Raw genomic sequence first — 19317 nt, forward strand, 5'->3', positions numbered from 1 at the left:
TCTATTCAATATATATTTAAGTGAAATTTTAAGAGCATATTTCTTAGAGTTTGATTATCATTAGCCGCATTTCGCAGTGCTAGGGGAGGGAGGGGTAGGGAGGTATGCGTGCTCTCATTCTGCTCACAATAACAGAACCACAAGAACTTGCTAGTTGGCCGTTTATTTAGCGCGTAGCAACAAGGCAAACTGTGCAAATGCCGTAGAAACTACGTCTACGTTTTTCTCTTTCTTTCGGTGATGTATAATATCGAGAGTTTTCGTCGCCTTTCCATTATAGAGTGAGAAGTTAAAGATGGATAGAAAAGTGACGGGACCGTTCGTAGATGTTTGCTTATCAAAATGACGGCTACTATCGCATTCCACACCGATTCTCTGGCTTGTTCTACGTCAAATGTAAGCGTTTCTTTGGTTTATCATTACAGGATAAGTTGTGGTTTTAATGTTATTATAGAGTTGTGCTTACTGTGACAGTAAGTAAGTTCTGTATGACAACAATGTCACACTTCGCCGATATAGAAACAAACGTTTAACTTACTTATATTATTTCTAGTGCTACTCTGATATTACCACAGAATTTGTTACTATACCTTTTTGATAATTTTCTTTTATCGTATTTAACATATTTTTTACCTGCAATAATTTCATTGAATCCTACATTTCGGTTTAGAGTACAGTGTAGTAGTAACTTTACAAAGGCATTCATTAGCATTAAGGTAGCAGTGTTACACGGGATAACATGCAACAAAAACTTTTCGCGGTACATTGTATCGTATCCATTCCGACATGTTGCCAATCAAATGTTACACAAATGAATTTCCAGATATTCGTCATTCTGTGTTGCATGTTTTTGAAGCGGGTTAAAAACATTCAACATGTTGCCAAGTGAAATGAGGTGCGGAAAGTTGTGTTGCACGATATAAAACTTTCTCTGATACAATGTATTGCGACAAGTTTTTGTTGCATGTTATCCCGTGTAACACCACCTTTATACTCTGAATTCCCCATTCATTCACAAGTATCAGATAGATATAACAAGTCATACATGATCATGTAAAGTCATAGAGTACCAAACGGGGTCTGACACCTGGCCACTCTTGTTACCTTGTTCGCCTCTTCCTGGCAGCTGTTTACTGGAATTCGGTCTCCATTACCATCCCTGATAGTGCAGTACATACGACAGAAGAACATTACACAAGATTCCAAGCACTGCCACATTTTTCTTTCAACCACAGATAAAAGTAGTGTGTGCACCGTCGTGATGTCTCTGGCACCATAAATCTGAAAGTCCCTATTTGTTTTGAATCGGGATACTGTACCTTTGTCTTGATAATTAAAGACAATTATATTATGATGCGGAGCATTTGCTTCTTTTAATTTGCTGTCTGTTACTTAGGATCAGGAAAAAAAACACCTGGGTTATCTCAAAATTACAATTTATGAAACTATCATCTAAAATCCTGTTAATAGTAACTCAATTATATTTGTAAGGGCAAATACCGATCATTTTTTCATAACCTTTAATTTGCTGAAATATATTTTTATATTCCTACTTGAGTATCTGAAAATGCAAACAGCATAGCATCATGTAACCCATTTTCACTAAACTATCTCTTATTTCATACCAATGGCCTACAAAAGATGGAGCAACTTCAGAATACCCATCCTCAAAGAGTCCACAATGGGACTTTACATTTACACTTTGATTTCTATGGAACAGCCAGTAAATACAAGGAAATGCAAATAAGTAGATGAATATTCTGAACTTTGAAGTTTAGCCCAAGGTAATATAGGGGAGGGGTCTCATCATTCAATTAGCCTTATGTCTGGTGCTTATCATATTCCTTCCAAGAATTTAAAATTAACAACTATTTGCTATTTTTTATTGATAGTTGGACATTGACTCCGGATCTTTTGATGGGGAAGATGCTGACCTTTACAATGAAGGTACTGCACCCCCTTACTTATTCCTTCTTTATGCCTAATGGCATATAATGCCTCCACATAATGCTTCCAGTGTCTTCTGATGGCAGCAGCAGCCGTTGCCGCTATCCAGAGTCATCAGCAGAACCTTCAAATTGATGCTGTGCCAATACAGGGGGAATAGTAATTATTTTCAATGATTGAAACCTTTCTTTGTGAGCTTATTTTGACCAGGTCAAGGTGCTCTTTTTCAGGACCTTTGAATACTCCTTTGCATGCTGCAGCTGTGAATGGAAATAAATCTCTTCTGCAGCGTCTACTTCAAGAAGGTAAGCTCCTCTAAGTCCAAATGAATTGAATGAATAAATCTGGGATACTTATCATCCTCTTACTTGCTTTGGATTCTGTTTAATAAACATCTTCTATCCTTGTGAATGTTTTTACCGAAATAACACATTTTTAGCATTTTAACCAGGAAGCTTTTCATGAAAAGCACAAAATATTCCAACATGGCTGCCAACAAGCTGAAGCCTGCCCAAGCCTCACTTTATCACTAAGATTACACACACCCATTTTCAGGAAATCTTGTGTAACAGTGCATTGCGCAAGTAGAGATACACACAACCAGAGAACTGCATTATGCACAGGCATAATCAAGGAATGAGTTAGAATTGAGTAGGATTTTAACTGACAAGTTACTGCTTACAAGTGGGAATTCATATAAATTACTTTGTCATCCTTTATTAATTTGTGCATATTTAGATGTAATTTATGTTTTGACAGCATTTGCAGAAGGTGATGCAAGTATCATTGATACAGAGGATCGTTTTGGAAGAACCCCTTTGGTAAGTTGATTGCAACGCTATTCTATATCTTACAACCTATTTTCTAAATAATATTGCTAGAGATGAAAGATTTTTATATGTATTTCTCAGTATAGCCTAACAACATAGGCAATAAATCTCCAAGAAAATGTAGGAAAACAATTATCAATTAAAGCACTGTTATTATTCTAATCTTAAAAGGGAATCTTATTTCAGGTGTACAGTATTCTTGGTGACCGGGTGGAATGTGCTGAAGTTCTTCTGAAAAATGGAGCGAGTGTAAGTTATGCATTAATGTGTACAGCATCCGCAATAATGACAGCCTTTGAATTCCTGTCCATTGTTGTAATGCACAACCAATGTACATCATTTGATGTGCTTTCATCAATGGAAGAGAATATTGAAATATCTTTACCAAAGTGAACTGGAGTGTGTATTGAATACAGTTGGTACCTCTACTAGGCAGTCACCCTCGGGACTGATCCAAGTGGTCATTTTATAGTGGGTGGAGACTTTATAGAGTGTGGTCAGTTAAAAAAAATAGTCACTTAATAGAGGGAATAGAGGATGTTCACTTAAAAGATGGTGACCATTTACAGTAATAGAGCATGGTCACTTGATAGAGGGTGGCCACTTGATAGAGGGTGGTTGCTTAATAGAGGTATGACTGCAATGTAACCCTTGACTATCCCCTAGGTGTCTCATCCTGATGTGGATAGAAGAACTCCACTTCATTGGGCAGCCTATCAGGTATAGTTAGACTTTCTGATTATGATATACATATTTTAGACTCGTTATCTTTAATACAAACTGCCCTGTCGATGTCCAGGGATCCACCAGCCCCACCCCAGCAACAAGGGTAAAGGCCCCTAACCCCCCATCCCTCCCCAAAGGACATATACTCAATATAACTACATCTTTGAATTTGATGAGTACATTTTCTTTTTTAGGGAAACCATAAGTGTGTAAAGTTGCTACTCTCAAAAGGTGCAAACTGGAAGTCTAAGGACAAAGAGGGAAGGTAAGGAAACATGCCTGCATTACCAAAATGGCAAAGCAAAATGTTGAGAATTGTTTCCATAAGTAGTCTAGCTATTGCAGAACATTGTTTCTAAGGGAAGGGGGGGGGGGTCATGGGATGCTGTCACAAGACTCTTGTTTAACAAATAGAACCAGATTTGAAACCAGGGCACTGGAGAACACAGCTTTTGAGATATAGTTACACATCTCCATTATCTCTTTGACATCACCTGCTGATGTTTTGTTCTATTTTTCTTTTGTTACTAGGACTCCTCTTCATTTTGCAGCTAGCTACAATTCGTGCAAGGTGTGAAGTCTTTTCCTGCAACCCAACACAACCATGGCCAAGGCCCAGTTTACCACATACAGCTACAAACTCACTTCAATTGCATATGCTGGGTTAAAGCCTTTTCACACAATGACAAAATCACCTGCTTCTAGCCAAGCATTCTCTTCTGAAAATGTACTGCTTTCCACTTTTGATGTCGAATCGCCTGCATTTGTGCATAACAATGTATCCAAGTAGTTTTAAGGGTGTGGATACTAATAAGTAATTGCACCCTAACGTGAATTACAGCACATCGGTAAAACCATGAAAAGTGGAAATTTTATATGATTTAAATGTTTTTTTTCACCCATCCATGCAAGATTTTCAAACAGTCAACAGTCAGCTAGGAACTGGTCTCAAAAGTCACAATTCTTGCTTGTGATTTCTCAAAGACAATAAACATTCCATACATATTTGTGGTGTTTTACAGGTCGTAATTATCTGTATAAAGAAGTCAACAGTTAATTGTTTTTGTTGTTTGATAGTGCTTGAACCTGCTTCTTAAGACAGCAGGGAAAGGTGAAGTCGATGATCCCGACAACAACTCCATGACTGCCTTACACTGGGGAGCGTCATTTGGTAATGGTGATCATGTCAAGCTTCTGCTTAAATACAAAGCCTCCATTACAGCCCAGGATTCAGAGAGTATGTACGGATACGCTATGTTGAACATAAATAAAAGGATTTAGAGTTTTGGCAATATTTAACCCATAATGCTTCCAGAGTAAAGCCGTTCACGACGCAATTGTACGCACGTTAACGAGTCACACAAAGCATCAATTTACATCGACTTATTCAAGCCAATAACTGGGATATTTTCAATCAAATTTAGTCTATAACGTATCAAACCTCATTCGTGGATTGTTATTTCTAGCTTTTCTTGCAAAACCGTTGTATCTTTAGTTGATTTCCAAGGGAGTGGTTGATCGACATTCTCTTATTATGGAAGTGATATTATTGTTAACGATATCTGGATTTTGTTTGCAGAAAAGACTCCACTTCACTGGGCAGCTACCAATCAGAATGCAAGTGTTGTCAAGCTGATATTGGTAAGGTGTTTATTAGTTTATATTGGGCTCTTTCATTCATTACTCAAATATTGCCACTTGTGGTGTGACTAGTAGGGGCGTGGCTGTGCCCCCCCAATATTTTGTTAATGTTCCTGTACCTTGCCCCCCTCCCCAATATTTCGAAGCCTGCTACAGCTTAGATGAATGCCAACAGGAGCAGTCAACAGAGATGATCAACTGGCCTGATACAGAGGGTAGGACAGCTCTTCACCTCGCGGTCTCTCAACAGAATGAAGCAGTCATCAGAGCTCTAGTTTCAGTAGACACGTGTGATGTCTCTGTACAAGACAACACATACAGAGCACCTCTACACTGGGCTGCTGTACTTGGTAAGTGCTTGAACACATACCGATTGCATTATATGGTCGGACAACTGTTTGAAGGGGTTCTCCACCGCAATACTGAGAAACCTTTCTCTTAGCCTATTTCCCAGTTATTTCTCTGCCCTGAAAGATGAATTTGACCTAAAAGATGGTCTACCCTTGGAGGGCGAGTTCTAAAGTAATTTTCTACTCAGGAAATTCCAAGATAGTAAAGATCTTACTACGCAAGAATGCCGATTATCACTCAGTGGATGGAAATGGTGCCACGCCTCTTCACTACTGCGCACAGAACAACCTTGCTCAGACGGTGGAGACTTTCCTCTCTTACAGTCGCATGAAGGACATCCCAGATAAGGAGGGGCAAACCGCCGTCATGTGGGCGGCAGGCAAAGGTACAATTTCTCAACCGTTTTCTCTGCTTGCCCGTTTATTTGTTTTCTTTTCCCAATTTTATCATAGTCCAGAATAGGCGACTTTTGGCGGCAGAACAACAACACAAAAAGCAACATAATCAGTGCTCACGAGTTATTGCAATGAAAGCTCTTATTCTTTCGTCACTCTCTGAGGTGAAGGCTGCCAAGTTCGGCAGCCATTTCTTTGTTTATTTTGCGTGAGTTTGCCACTTACTTGTCACGGGATTTCTCAAAGTGCCCTCGTCAGTCACACCTTTGTTATTGTTTTAGTTTAATATTGGAAGGCACATGATGTGCTAAAATCTCGAAATAAGCATCTAAAAACAAAGTTTAATAATTTATTTAACAAATTCAATACAAAATATCGCATTGCCTTTCTCAAATCAGCCGATGAAAATGGATGCCTCTGACAGAAGGATGGCGGCTGACAGAAGCTGTTTAGGGTTGTAAATTCATGTCCACGAACAAAGAACACTAATATGATAATGTTAGTGAAAAGATTATGACATGGATTTACAAGCCCTATTTACTTCATCCTTTTAAGGTTCCAGTGCGGCTCTCGAAACAATGTTGCATCACAACCTTGACGTGCACGCGGCCGACAAGTTCGAGAGGACTGCTCTCCATGCTGCGGCGTACTCCGGTCACCTGACATGTGTACAGCTGCTTCTCCAGCACGGGGCAGGCGTGAACGCTCTGGACATGCACAATCACACGCCTATCTTCAGGGCCTGTGAGACAGGCCACGCGAGTGTGGTCATTTTGCTGCTAGAGAGTAAGTATGGCTCTGAATGACCCAATTATACAGTGTATCAATATACTCAATATATCAGGTACCCTCAGGACTCAAACATTTGTTCGCCGTACAGTGAAACCTCGATATAATGGACTCTTATTTATAGAGTTCGACTAAAAAATTTTGCCAGTGTGTAAAATTTTTTATGTCAATGTCAAATTCAACGAGATCTCTTATGGTAATCTTTTCATTAAATTTAAAAATACAGAATAATTGCCACTGCCAAGGTTAATATTTTCAGATAATAAATATACCTCTCTGATTTCAGTTTATTAAGTAATTATAATTAATTATATAGTAATAAGTGTGGAAAAGGGCCCTAGTATTGATCTGTGGGGCGCCATAGATCTCGTGCATGTCGTTTATGCCATAATCTCGGCGCCACAAGGTGGGACAAAGCAACCAGGTTTTCGTGAGACGGTTAGTTTTTGGCAGTTTATTATTAAAGGTTAAAGATGAATTACGTTTTTCTATGCGTAGATGGAGCAGCTGTTACTCTAGAAGACCAGGATGGCCGGTCGCCACTGCATTGGGCAGCCTTGGGTGGGCACACACAAATCTGCCAAACTCTGATCAAGAATGGCGTGTTTGCAGATGCAAAAGACCGTTTAGGGTAATTATAACTTATAACTCTATCAGTTTATAATAAATAAATAAAAAGGAGCACCTTCAAGATCGATTCATTGCTACCTCAAAATGATAGAAGAGAGCTATTTGACGAAGTTCTCAATCAAAGGGATCAGGTTTTACCCCAGTGAGAAGCTGAAGTGACCTTAACCCTCATGTGGAAAACGCGAGGTATCACTGGATAATTTCGTCTTGCATGCTTGGGGACTCAGAGTACTTCGCGCGCTCTCAAAATGGGCCTGGTCTCCAGAAAAGGGTATCATGGCAAATCGCGGGGCTTTTATAATTTTAGGTTGTACTTATGTGATGTGAAGATGCCTAAAGCCACGGCTAAACAAGGTCACAATTTCAAGAGAACACTTATAGTGTACTCATGTTTCTTTTTGCCAAGAAACATTTTTTGTATTGTTTTTTTGATTATGTGATTTTTAAAAAAGGCCGGTGTCTGTTATAGGTGTACCCTTTTGCAGTGCGTGATTTAAAAAAAGGCCTGTGTCTGTTATAGGTGTACTCCTTTGCAGTGCGTGATTTAAAAAAAGGCCGGTGTCTGTTATAGGTGTACCCCTTTGCAGTGCGCGGCGTATGGAGGCTTTGTAAGCTGCATGTCGTTGCTCATTGAACATGGAGCAAAGGTTAACACATGCGACAAGGATGGTATCTCGGCGCTTCACTGGTCATGCTCGTCCGGTCATCTAGAAGCGGTCAAGCTTCTGCTTAGACATGGTGCATTTCTCAACTTCATGGAGGTTGACGGCGAGAGGTAAGTCTCATCTGCAGAACTCAAGCCTGGAAATAGGAACTAAAGCCAAGACGACGGCGACCGCTAGGACAACGAGTTCTAAATAAAATGCGTTCGCGCTTTGCGGTCATTTCCAAACTGATTGCAAAGGAAATGATGGTCAGAAACATGAAAATAACCTAGGGACATTATTTATACAGTAGCGAACGTAGTTAGAGGAGATTACAAGTCATACGCGTCCTCAACGGAACGTAAAACTTGGCGTTTTCACGTCGTGGTTTGGTGGAAACCGGCTGAAATGCGTCAGACAGATCGCATTATCACTATACTGCTATTGAATTATCAGTCCAGTTCTATAGTTTTCGGCCCTCGTTGTCCACGTTGCGGTCCTCTTTGGTTAAAGTCTCTAATTGGAGAGATGGGGTGTTTCCCATGAAAAAGTCAGCAGATTTCTTTGTGCACTTTAAAACTATGGTTCTGTTAAGAGTATTTTGTTAGAAAGCTACAAAGCTAACAACATGGTCTTAACTAATTTGATACCGTGGATGCTCGTTTTGAGCGTTCATCCCTTATTTGAGACTGGGCACTTTACGGGCATTAAAGTCTCCATTTGGAGCTTATGTATTGCACGATTATTAGACTAACGATAAACATTATAGGGTTGATAATTATTTGTTCAAAGATTGAAAAATAGTTGTCTTTGGGGAACTAGAAGCCCCGCTTTATGTCATTGGACGGGTTTGTGACGAGGTTGTGGATTGGAAAAGAGCCGCTTTTTGGATTTTTGCGCCTTAGAAAAGGCACTAATTTAGAGGGGAGACTTTTTTCGAACTGGCGCTTTTAAAAACGAGCAATTATTTTCATGCATTTATTGTTTCTGTCTGGTTTGCGCATTGTGCGTTTTGCTCCCTGTTCCATTCAGTTACTTTCACTCAAACAATTATTGTCTCACAGTAACGCATGCGTTTGGTAGGTTGACTCCGCTGGACTATGCGATATTTGGGGATCATCAGGACGTCGCTCAGGTATAGGTTGCTTCCCCCCTTCCTCTTGAATTGGACGCTCACGCCTCCCCAAGCCAAAATGAGAATTGGCTAAGTCGTGCCCATCCCCCGGATGATAACTGAGTTTTCACCCCCAACTCCCCAACCCAGACGAAATTTAGCTAATTTAGCTAGCTAATGGTCATTGTACTGATGGTGTGATTGCTATTATGTTAAATGGAGAATGTCAACATAGTGTCAATTCTATACTTCGCTTATTTTCTTCTGTTTGCTTTAGTATCTGATAGAGCAAGGAGGTCTGACTATCACTGCTATCCAAGACGTTGCAGCAACCGCGATTCAGTCGTGCTGGCGCGGCTACCGCGTACGCAAGCCATTCCAGAACCGCAAGGACCTGTACATGAAGCACGAACAGCTCAAGAGGGATATTCAAATGCGCAAACAGGAGAAGTATCGGAGACGGCTGCTGAACAAGGACCATCACGAGTTAGAAGAGGAATGTGCAGAAAGCACGGACATGCCGCCAAACACAGAGGCCGCCATCATGATGGTCTTCAGCGAAGACTGCGATGATATTGCACAGCGAAAGTATTCTTACGAGTCCACCTCCGAAAATTCTGGGAACCTGTCTACAATCTTCGAACACTCCTTTATCCTCTCTCGAAATTCCTCTTTCGATGGAAACGCAGGTAAGGATATGCTGGAGCGCGGCGCTGGTCCTGAGATGTCACAGAGCGCCACGCTCGACGACTCGAGGAATACTTTACAAGTTTTGACCCCGTTTGAAACAAAAGAACATACTGATCTCCAGTTGATGAACCAAGCTTTGAGCTCTGCGTGTGCGGGTTATCAGAGCGCGCGTAAGGACGTTATGTATGAATTTCCTGATCAGACTAAGGCACAGACGTGGGCGGAGCGAGCGCGTAGGGAGAGAGAGCGCTTGAACATGATCCGAACTAAAGTCAACGCTGCCACCATAATACAACGGTGGTTTCGGCGCGTGAGTCCAATAAAACACCGCCCAAACACCGACTACTTAGACCAGTCCAGGAAAGAGATAGCCGAGCTAATACTTGACCAGGAAGCGCTCAAACACCAGGTCGCGGCGTTGGTGATTCAGCTGGCGTGGAGACGGTTCGTCAGGCGTAAAGCCTACAAAGCGCAGGAACACGGGGAGCAGAGCATAGAAACCTCGGAAACTACTTTATCTAGCCCCGAACAGCCGCCCATAGGTGAGGTACAGAGTGCTGTTAGAAGGGAGCAGCCTAAATCAGAGAAGACGCCTCCAAGTACCACGCCCAGCCCACCGCCCAAGCAGCCCAGCAAACCTACGGAGTCCAGGCGGGCCAAGTCAGGAGTGTTCGGAAGGCGATCGATTTCTTCGGCGCGGCACAATTCCACCATAGACAGTCGGAGGCATCGTCGCTCTGCCCCCTCCCCCGCTGCGATCTCATTCAATAACGCGTTAGAGATGTATAATCCAATGTCTACCCGACGAATGAACGATCGTGTATCGACTCCTCGTCGGAGTAACAAAGTTAAGCCGACCGCTACTCGTCGGACGGGATGGGGACCCTAGTAAAGTGGTCTCTCATTAAAGCCTTGGTATGAGGCGATACTTTAACAAGGTATAAATGAGTCATTTGGTATTTATTTTAGAGAAAGAAAATTTTAAATTCTTCTATTTACAAATAGAAACAAAGGTCAGTCTAATTTATCCAGTCTTAAAAAAACGTATATATACCAAGATGTCTTGTATAAAAACACACAATTTAAAAACCGTGTCTAGTCCGATTTCCTAGTGTATTATCTTTACAGATCACCACCAATTTCGGAACCTTTTTCTAGCCTGCTAACCGGCTCTAATTTGGGGTTAGTCAGAACGTTTGTATTAGGGTAGAAGGCGATTAAGTGCACCTTGTCCCTTCGCCAAAGGATTTTCAATGCCTTATGACCCAGCTGCCCTTGACGTGTAAAGGTCCTTTCCTAAATGTTTTGTTTGGGTTGAAGGGCCCTTTCTCTCTAAGAAGAGGGAGCAGAGCTGGCCTAAACGCCGTTCTGCCGTTAGAGCTCTGCTAGCCGGCTAAGGGCCGTTCTTCTCTAAAAGTTCTGCTGGTCTAAGGGTCCTTCTTTTCAAAGGGTCCTGTTTCCCCTAAGAGCTCTGCTCCTGGGTCCCACACAGACGAGCGAGTCTCTGCCTGAAAGCCTGTCTGACCTCCACTATCTTCCAAGTCAGCAATAAAGGGTTGATAGACGAGTTCATGAACGCTAAGGTCAGTCCGTACTGTGTGGTTTTATAGGTGAGGAAGGTAGGTGTCCCAAGGGTGAGATTGGCTATGGAAATCCATGCACTTGGCAAGTAACACAGTAGAAACAGGCTGTATAGGTAGATCATGCTTATATAACGCCGACGAAACGCGGTAACGTTTACCTCGCGGGATACGGCGGTTTGTGCCTCGGCGATGGCGGTTTGATGTCGACGAACGACTCGGTAGATCTTGTAGTACAGGACTAGCGTGCACAGAGAGCACAAACCGATTATCACACTTATCCCGGTGTTGTAGATGTCGAAGTTCCACCACCAACCAACAGGCAGAACGAGAGATATTACCCAACACACAATTACAACCACGAGAACGAGCTTTCGTGTAACTATCGTGCTATATCTCAGGTGAAGTGTTATCGCCAACCAGCGGTCCACGCTCAAGGCGGTCATGATTAAAAACGAGACGCACGTTAACTCCGTCGCAATGAGGTTAAACACTTCAGCTAGCAAACAGTACGCCTCAAGTCTTTGCATCTCTGCGACCTTGTATGCGATGTATAGAGGCTGCACAAAACACCCAACGCCAAGATCCGAGAGCGCGAGTGCTCCCACCAACAGATTCGATGGAGATTGGAGATGGTTATTTCTCCATATTAAGGTGACCAAGATCAAGTTTGCCAAGGTGGTGATCGGTGCCAGTACTCCGTTAAGTAAAATACATATAAAATAAGTCAGGCGAAGATCAAACGCGTATGTCATTTGGATTTTACTAAAATAATGACACTGGTAAAACTCCTTAGACAAATTGCTGTCCATGCTTTCCCTGATGTTTCTCTAACGTTCCAGAAAACGCCAAAATGGCGTTTCGGTAAAGCTACAGTACTGACAATCGGTCGAGTGGCAAAAGTTCGTGAACTGTTAGAGAACTTTCCTGCTGCCGTGTTTGACCACCTGTTCTGTTTAATTAAACGTGCGTCACATCCCCAGAGAGATGCAGTGTTTGCGAGAGACTACGAGATTCGTTTCTCGATTCGATTCGTTCGCGGCCAGTGGTTATTATCAAGCTACATGGCAGCCAAGACTTTATTAAAGATTTTGATATAGTGTTTTATGTGTAGTGTATAGCCATTACGGCGGGAAACTTTTAATAATGTGTATTTCATTCCTGCAAGGTGCTCAAAGGAAAATTTTCTTTATCTAATATCAAGCAAAAAAGATAAAGTATAAGTTAAACAAAAGACTCCTAACAGAGACGTTCACTTCATACAGTGACTAACTATATGGATTTTGACCTCAATTTTAATGCAGAACTTGGCATGGTCTGACAAACTTGTGGACATAGTGTGCGGTGCTATGACAATACTGTCTTGTTATTACTGAAGATTGTTGATTAATTTTGCAATACTGGAGCCTTGAATTAATGATAAGCTATAAGAGTTTAGAGAGAGCAGTATTTCTCATTTTAACAACATCTGCTCGGTAGAATTTTAAATCCACATAACGGTTTAAAGATTGGTAATGAAAATAATATATACAAGAGGATAATTGAAAAATCCCGTTCCCGTTGAAGCATGTTGGTTTACGTTCCCGGAAGCAAATCCCGTTCCCAGAAACTCTGATCCCGTTTTCCCGGCAAAAAAATAAGGCGAATCCCGGCTCCCGTCTTACCCCTTTAGGACCCTCTAGTGGTTACCCTCGAAATATTCACGAAAAGCAATTCTTTGTTGTACAAAACTTTTTAAGGTATATTTCAATCCTTCAATGTATTGGGCTTCCTGTTGCTTTAGGGGAAGGTATGCGTCGTCGTAAACATTAATTAAACAAATGCCTCCCTTTTGAGTCCCCAATATATTTATCTCATAATTAATTTACCATAAAAAATGTGAAAAGGCGCTTTCTATAAAATACCGCCTGCATTTGAGTATTCCACATTTTCCTATATCCGTGTTGGGAACCCTGTGCATGATGTTTTTGGCGGGAATCGGACAACCAAATTCAAACCCTGCCTGTTCGAACGTTCATATGTTGGGTTTTGTGAATTTGTAATCTTTGTTTATCGAGGGTAGCATACCGAATATACAGTTTTCTAACATATGGCCCTCGGTTAGTAAGCACTGTCACTGGGGGTGGTCACTGCCAGAGGGTTTATTGCGTCCCCAGTGGTTCTTTTACGTCCATTCGGTTCAGGTTAGTATAGTGCAGTTTGAAGAGACGGGACCTCCGGTTTAGTGTCCTTATCCGAGAAGACTGGAAACACGGGAGAATAACTTCAACTCACTTGTGACAAATTCGATTCAAGGCATGAACCCGGAAAAATCCCCAGTTTGAGCCAGGATTCGAACCTGGGCCACAGCGGTGAGAGGCCGACGCGCTAACACACTAGGCCACCCGTGCTTCCACGGAGAGTAGATCGTGAATCCTCGCTTCGTTGGCTTTCTTGGGCTTCTTGGTGTGTTTTATTTGGTGGTCGATTCCATGCTTTTACATGAAAATCGATGTGACATATTATAGAAGGTATGTGGGTGTGAAAACACAAAATGACCGCCAACTATTTGAAATGAACAAAACCTTTTGCTTTTATAAAAAAAAATCTGATTGATTTGATAAAATAGGAAGTGTTGTGCACGTCCTTGAATGGATTGAATTGAAGTTCAAAAGTCAAAAGTCTTGCAGTTGTAGGCAAAAGCTCTTTTCTTCAGTATTCTTGTTTGCGCCGAACCGTTTTTTTTTTTATGCGCGAAGAATCTACTTTCTTTTCGAGGTAGGAATAATTCCTTTCTAAATAACGATAAAAGACGGTTGTGTTTCCAGCTACAATTAATCTATGAAATTAATTAATCAATGAAACTACCGCAAGTATTCAAATTCTTTTTAAGATTTGATTTTCCGCGCGCTCCAAAGGTTTGTTTACACATCTTCCGAATTTGTCTAGAATGAGATTTCTCCTCTACGATAATATTTTTGGAGATAGACTTACTACTGTATACTTTAAGTGTGTTTTTTTTTGTGAGACACGTAGGTCTGAAGGTCATTAGTCCTTTTTGCTGCGGGAAATACATTATTTTTGTGCTTTTGTGAAATCTTGATAATGGCGCCTTCAAGTGTGATCCTCTCGCTTACAAAAACGCGTGAGTTAGAACTTTTCTATTCGGTATAATCTTTAAAAAAACATTTTTCACACCTCCTCTCCGGCAATGTGTGGAAATGGCGTGGTTTCGGAGTTTTCTAGCTCAGCGGTTTTTTCGTAAAAAATGCTCAACAGTCCATTCCTTACCGTATTATATATAGTATACATAGTACAAAAAAGACGTTTTACAAAAGAATTTAATCTAAAAGCTACGGAAATGTAAAATAAGGCAGTAGTATACATAAAACAACGATTAATCAATTAATTCAATAATGTTCATTAATTTGAAATTGTTTGTCAAGAAAAATATAAAACATGCATTTCGTTCTTACAATCTATTTTGTTCTACAATCAGCATTAGCAGTTTCTCGAGGGGAGGGGGAGGAGGATATAGGGACACCCTTGCCTCCGCCAACTGACAATACCTCAGGAGCTGTGAAAAGAGAGGGTGTGGTTAGGGGGAGCTGAAGTCTCCCCGTTTTAATCATTGGACGTTTTTCTACTAGAGACGGCTAATAACTGGTACAAGTGTAAATGTTTCGAAATAAAGACATATGCCCGACATAACGACATGGACATAACGACATATGAGAAAAAAACACATTTTTTTTTCTTTTATGTCATTATGTCCATGTCGTTATGTCGGCCTTACATACGAACATAGGAGTTCGAGCGCCTATGTCGTTATGTCACTAGTGTACACCAAGCATAAGAAGTCTAGATTGGTTTAGGACGTCCTTAATATGGCATACAGTAGAGATTAAATGCAGACAATTTTTTCGTCTAGAAATTAAGGGCTTAAAAGCGATACCCTTATCGTCGACCTTACTTTGCGAGACGACTTATTGTCTTCAAATATAAAGAAGGGACGGCCTAACATAGACGGCCTAGCTAACATGAAACCGAGGTAAAGACGAATGTAAACGGGGTAGACCAGGTCCCACTCGTATCGTCAACCAAAGTCCGTCTTATGGCCGTCTTTCTGTTCTATTACACGTCCTTGCTATTCTGCGTTAAGGTCATTCAGACGTCTTAGTCGTTTTATAGAGAAAGAAGTGCCGTCAACTTTTCGGAATGCTCCGCAGCCAATTTACCCTTCGCCCAGAGGATGAATGTGGCCACAAATGATTTCCTACCAAGAGTTTGAGCCATTAGTGCAGGTAATTCAATAACAGGATCGCCTGCACGGCAAAAAACATCCGTTAAAATTGATTTTTATATGACTTTTTATGAGCGCACAGACGAGGGAACAGATGGAAGCTTTCTCCTCTTAATATTCTTGCCACTTTTTTCATTAAAACGAGTCTCATCCTTGTCTCCCACTACTTCGCATTTTTCTTGAACAAATTCCGTATTCGCTTTGTGTTGTTTTGTCTCTTTGCGTTCAGATATAGGACGGTGCCTATTTTCTTCTAATCGCTGCAAATTATTAACGATCTTGTCCAACGCTTTTGCCATCTCTTGCTCGTATTTGCTTCCGTCGTCCATGGAGATGACCAGTGATGACTTATCCTTGAAGTCACGTCAATTTAATGTAAGCGAGGAAAACGATCCAACATTTCAAGAAGAATCTCCTGCCTGTCATACCATATAGTCTCAAGATCATCGTTTAAAGCGGCGGTTGAAAGCCAAAGCATCATAACCGAATCATTACCGCAAAGTGAAGATCTCGAATTTCTGTTGAATGAAGGCGACCAGTTGAATCAATCCGTATACACAAGCACAGTGACCCCATTTAGATTCCAAACAACCCTGTGATCCGGCTTATCTAGAGCTGAATTCCAGTGCTTTTTCTGATATCTGAGATATTTCTTATACCATTAGACTGTCAGTCACACTTTCGGCAAGACCCCACTCGACTTGGGTGTATCAAAAAAGCCATTTGAAGATGAATCTCGCAGATAACATTGCCCAACCGATATTGATTTTTCTTAATACTGAGTGCAGAAATCGTAATTTGTAAGTCTCATGCCCAGTGATAAGAAGTGGTAATTTTGCATACAGATTTCACGTCCCATCACAAACCGATCACTGAAGTGGAACATATTGCCGAGAGCGGTGAATTTAGACAAGACATCATAACGAGCGGTTTGTTTATTGGATAATCAGATGTGAAATGGCCTTTTATCTTGAGACAAATCAAATTTCCTATCATGCCTTTACGATAATATATATTCAAGGGCATCACATGCCTGTTCCTTATTACGAATATGGATTTATATGCACTTTTTTATTCGGGTTTGGTTCCCGGGTTATGCGAACTCTCTTTTGACTTTATTCGGAATAAGCGTCATGTACTCTTCTCTTAATTCACATTCACCAAATTTATTCGGACTAAGCTCGCCAGTCATACGCTCCCCTCCCCTGCTCATTCGGCATACGCATCCCTCCTCAGGTCATTAGGGCTCATCTCGCTGGTCATACGTTCCCCTCCCCAGCTCATTCGGGCTCAGCTCTGGTAATAAGCGTCACTCCCCAGGTCATTCGGGCTCAGCTCGCTGGTCATCGCATCCCTCCCCAGCTCATTAAGGCTCAGCTCGCTGGTCATCGCATCCCTCCCCAGCTCATTCGGGCTCAGCTCGCTGGTCATCGCATCCTTCCCCAGCTCATTTGGACTTAGCTCGCTGGTCATCGCATCCCTCCCCAGCTCATTTGGGATCATCTCTCTGGTTATAAGCGTCACTCCCCAGGTCATTCGGGCTCAGCTCGCTGGTCATCGCATTCCTCCCCAGCTCATTTGGGATCATCTCGCTGGTCATACGCTCCCCTCTCCAGCTCATTTGGGCTAGCTCTCTGGTCATAAGCATCAATCCCCAGGTCATTCGGGCTCAGCTCGCTGGTCATCGCATCCCTCCCCAGCTCATTTGGGATCATCTCGCTGGTCATACGCACCCCTCCCCAGCTCATTCGGGCTCAGCTCGCTGGTCATCGCATCCCTCCCCAGCTCATTTGGACTTCGCTCGCTGGTCATCGCATCCCTCCCCAGCTCATTTGGGCTCAGCTCTCTGGTTATAAGCGTCCCTCCCCAGCTCATTCGGGATCATCTCGCTGGTCATCGCATTCCTCCCCAGCTCATTCGGGCTCAGCTCGCTGGTCATCGCGTCCCTCCCCAGCTCATTCGGGCTCAGCTCGCTGGTCATCGCATCCCTCCCCAGCTCATTCGGGATCATCTCGCTGGTCATAGTATCCCTCCCCAGCTCATTCGGGCTCAGCTCGCTGGTCATCGCATCCCTCCCCAGCTCATTCGGGCTCAGCTCGCTGGTCATCGCATCCCTCCCCAGCTCATTCGGGATCATCTCGCTGGTCATCGCATCCCTCCCCAGCTCATTCGGGCTCAGCTCGCTGGTCATCACATCCCTCCCCAGCTCAGCTCGCTGGTCATCGCATCCCTCCCCAGGTCATTCGGGATCATCTCGCTGGTCATCGCGTCCCTCCCCAGGTCATTCGGGATCATCTCGCTGGTCATCGCATCCCTCCCCAGCTCATTCGGGATCATCTCGCTGGTCATCGCATTCCTCCCCAGCTCATTCGGGCTCAGCTCGCTGGTCATCGCGTCCCTCCCCAGGTCATTCGGGATCATCTCGCTGGTCATCGCGTCCCTCCCCAGGTCATTCGGGATCATCTCGCTGGTCATCGCATCCCTCCCCAGCTCATTCGGGCTCAGCTCGCTGGTCATCGCATCCCTCCCCAGGTCATTCGGGATCATCTCGCTGGTCATCGCGCCCCTCTCCAGGTCATTCGGGATCATCTCGCTGGTCATCGCATCCCTCCCCAGCTCATTCGGGCTCAGCTCGCTGGTCATCGCGTCCCTCCCCAGCTCATTCGGGCTCAGCTCGCTGGTCATCGCATCCCTCCCCAGCTCATTCGGGATCATCTCGCTGGTCATCGCATCCCTCCCCAGCACATTCGGGCTCAGCTCGCTGGTCATCGCACCCCTCCCCAGCTCATTCGGGCTCAGCTCGCTGGTCATCGCATCCCTCCTCAGCTCATTCGGGCTCAGCTCGCTGGTCATCGCATCCCTCCCCAGCTCATTCGGGATCATCTCGCTGGTCATAGTATCCCTCCCCAGCTCATTCGGGCTCAGCTCGCTGGTCATCGCATCCCTCCCCAGCTCATTCGGGCTCAGCTCGCTGGTCATCGCATCCCTCCCCAGCTCATTCGGGATCATCTCGCTGGTCATCGCATCCCTCCCCAGCTCATTCGGGCTCAGCTCGCTGGTCATCGCATCCCTCCCCAGCTCAGCTCGCTGGTCATCGCATCCCTCCCCAGGTCATTCGGGATCATCTCGCTGGTCATCGCGTCCCTCCCCAGCTCATTTGGGCTCAGCTCGCGGGCCTTCCCACCCCTTCAGGCTCAGCAAGGTGATAATGCGCACTTCTCCCCAGCTCATCCAGGCTTTGCTAAAAGGTCATACACATCTCCTAACTTAACTCGGGCTCAGCTCTCTGGCCATTTAAGTCTGTCTTACAGGTACTTGAACAAACACCGCATACGTGATAAAATTTAAATCATCGATGCTGGTTCGTTTCGCCCTTATGCAATAGTGTCAACTACACAATTTCAACTTAAGGTAATTCCCTTGAATTGCACTGCGCACCCCTTCTGCGCATAGTGGCGCGCGCTGTTTGTTCGAATTTTCCGGTATCAAGTGCGCGCGCGCGCCAGTTTTACAAGAAAACACAGCAAAAGTCGCGCGTTTTTTACTTAAAATTGCTTTGACAGAAAAACAATGTCGGTTACCCCCATTTTTTTTATTTGCTCAAATAGTTAAAAATATACGGAAAAATGATATAATGATATAGAAGAAAAAAAATGATATAGAAGAAAAAAAGTTGAGTTGTAGAAGTTTTGTTATTT

General features: G+C 43.2%; 3 protein-coding genes across 3 annotated transcripts; 1 reads left to right on the forward strand and 2 right to left on the reverse strand.

The window, feature by feature from the left end:
• Positions 1-105: 105 nt before the first annotated feature.
• LOC116601545 (inversin) lies at positions 106-10846 on the forward strand. The gene is made up of 17 exons (XM_032362457.2): positions 106-396; positions 1893-1947; positions 2178-2252; positions 2707-2768; positions 2964-3026; positions 3444-3497; positions 3698-3768; positions 4035-4074; positions 4581-4740; positions 5083-5144; positions 5320-5494; positions 5683-5880; positions 6446-6676; positions 7178-7310; positions 7881-8084; positions 9037-9088; positions 9345-10846. The coding sequence occupies exons 1-17, from the start codon at positions 343-345 to the stop codon at positions 10644-10646; spliced, it is 2991 nt and encodes a 996-aa protein (XP_032218348.2). The 5' UTR covers positions 106-342; the 3' UTR covers positions 10647-10846.
• Positions 10847-11196: 350 nt separating this feature from the next.
• On the reverse strand, positions 11197-12092 carry LOC5517914 (adenosine receptor A2a). The gene has a single exon (XM_001637914.3). The coding sequence runs from the start codon at positions 12090-12092 to the stop codon at positions 11220-11222; it is 873 nt and encodes a 290-aa protein (XP_001637964.3). The 3' UTR covers positions 11197-11219.
• Positions 12093-17809: 5717 nt separating this feature from the next.
• Positions 17810-18682, reverse strand: LOC125558841 (trans-Golgi network integral membrane protein 2-like). The gene has a single exon (XM_048720421.1). It carries the CDS (start codon positions 18680-18682, stop codon positions 17810-17812), a length of 873 nt encoding a protein of 290 aa, XP_048576378.1.
• Between the last annotated feature and the right edge of the window lie 635 nt (positions 18683-19317).

This window comes from Nematostella vectensis, chromosome 2, assembly GCF_932526225.1.
Source record: "Nematostella vectensis chromosome 2, jaNemVect1.1, whole genome shotgun sequence".
Classification (NCBI taxonomy): Eukaryota; Metazoa; Cnidaria; class Anthozoa; order Actiniaria; family Edwardsiidae; genus Nematostella; species Nematostella vectensis.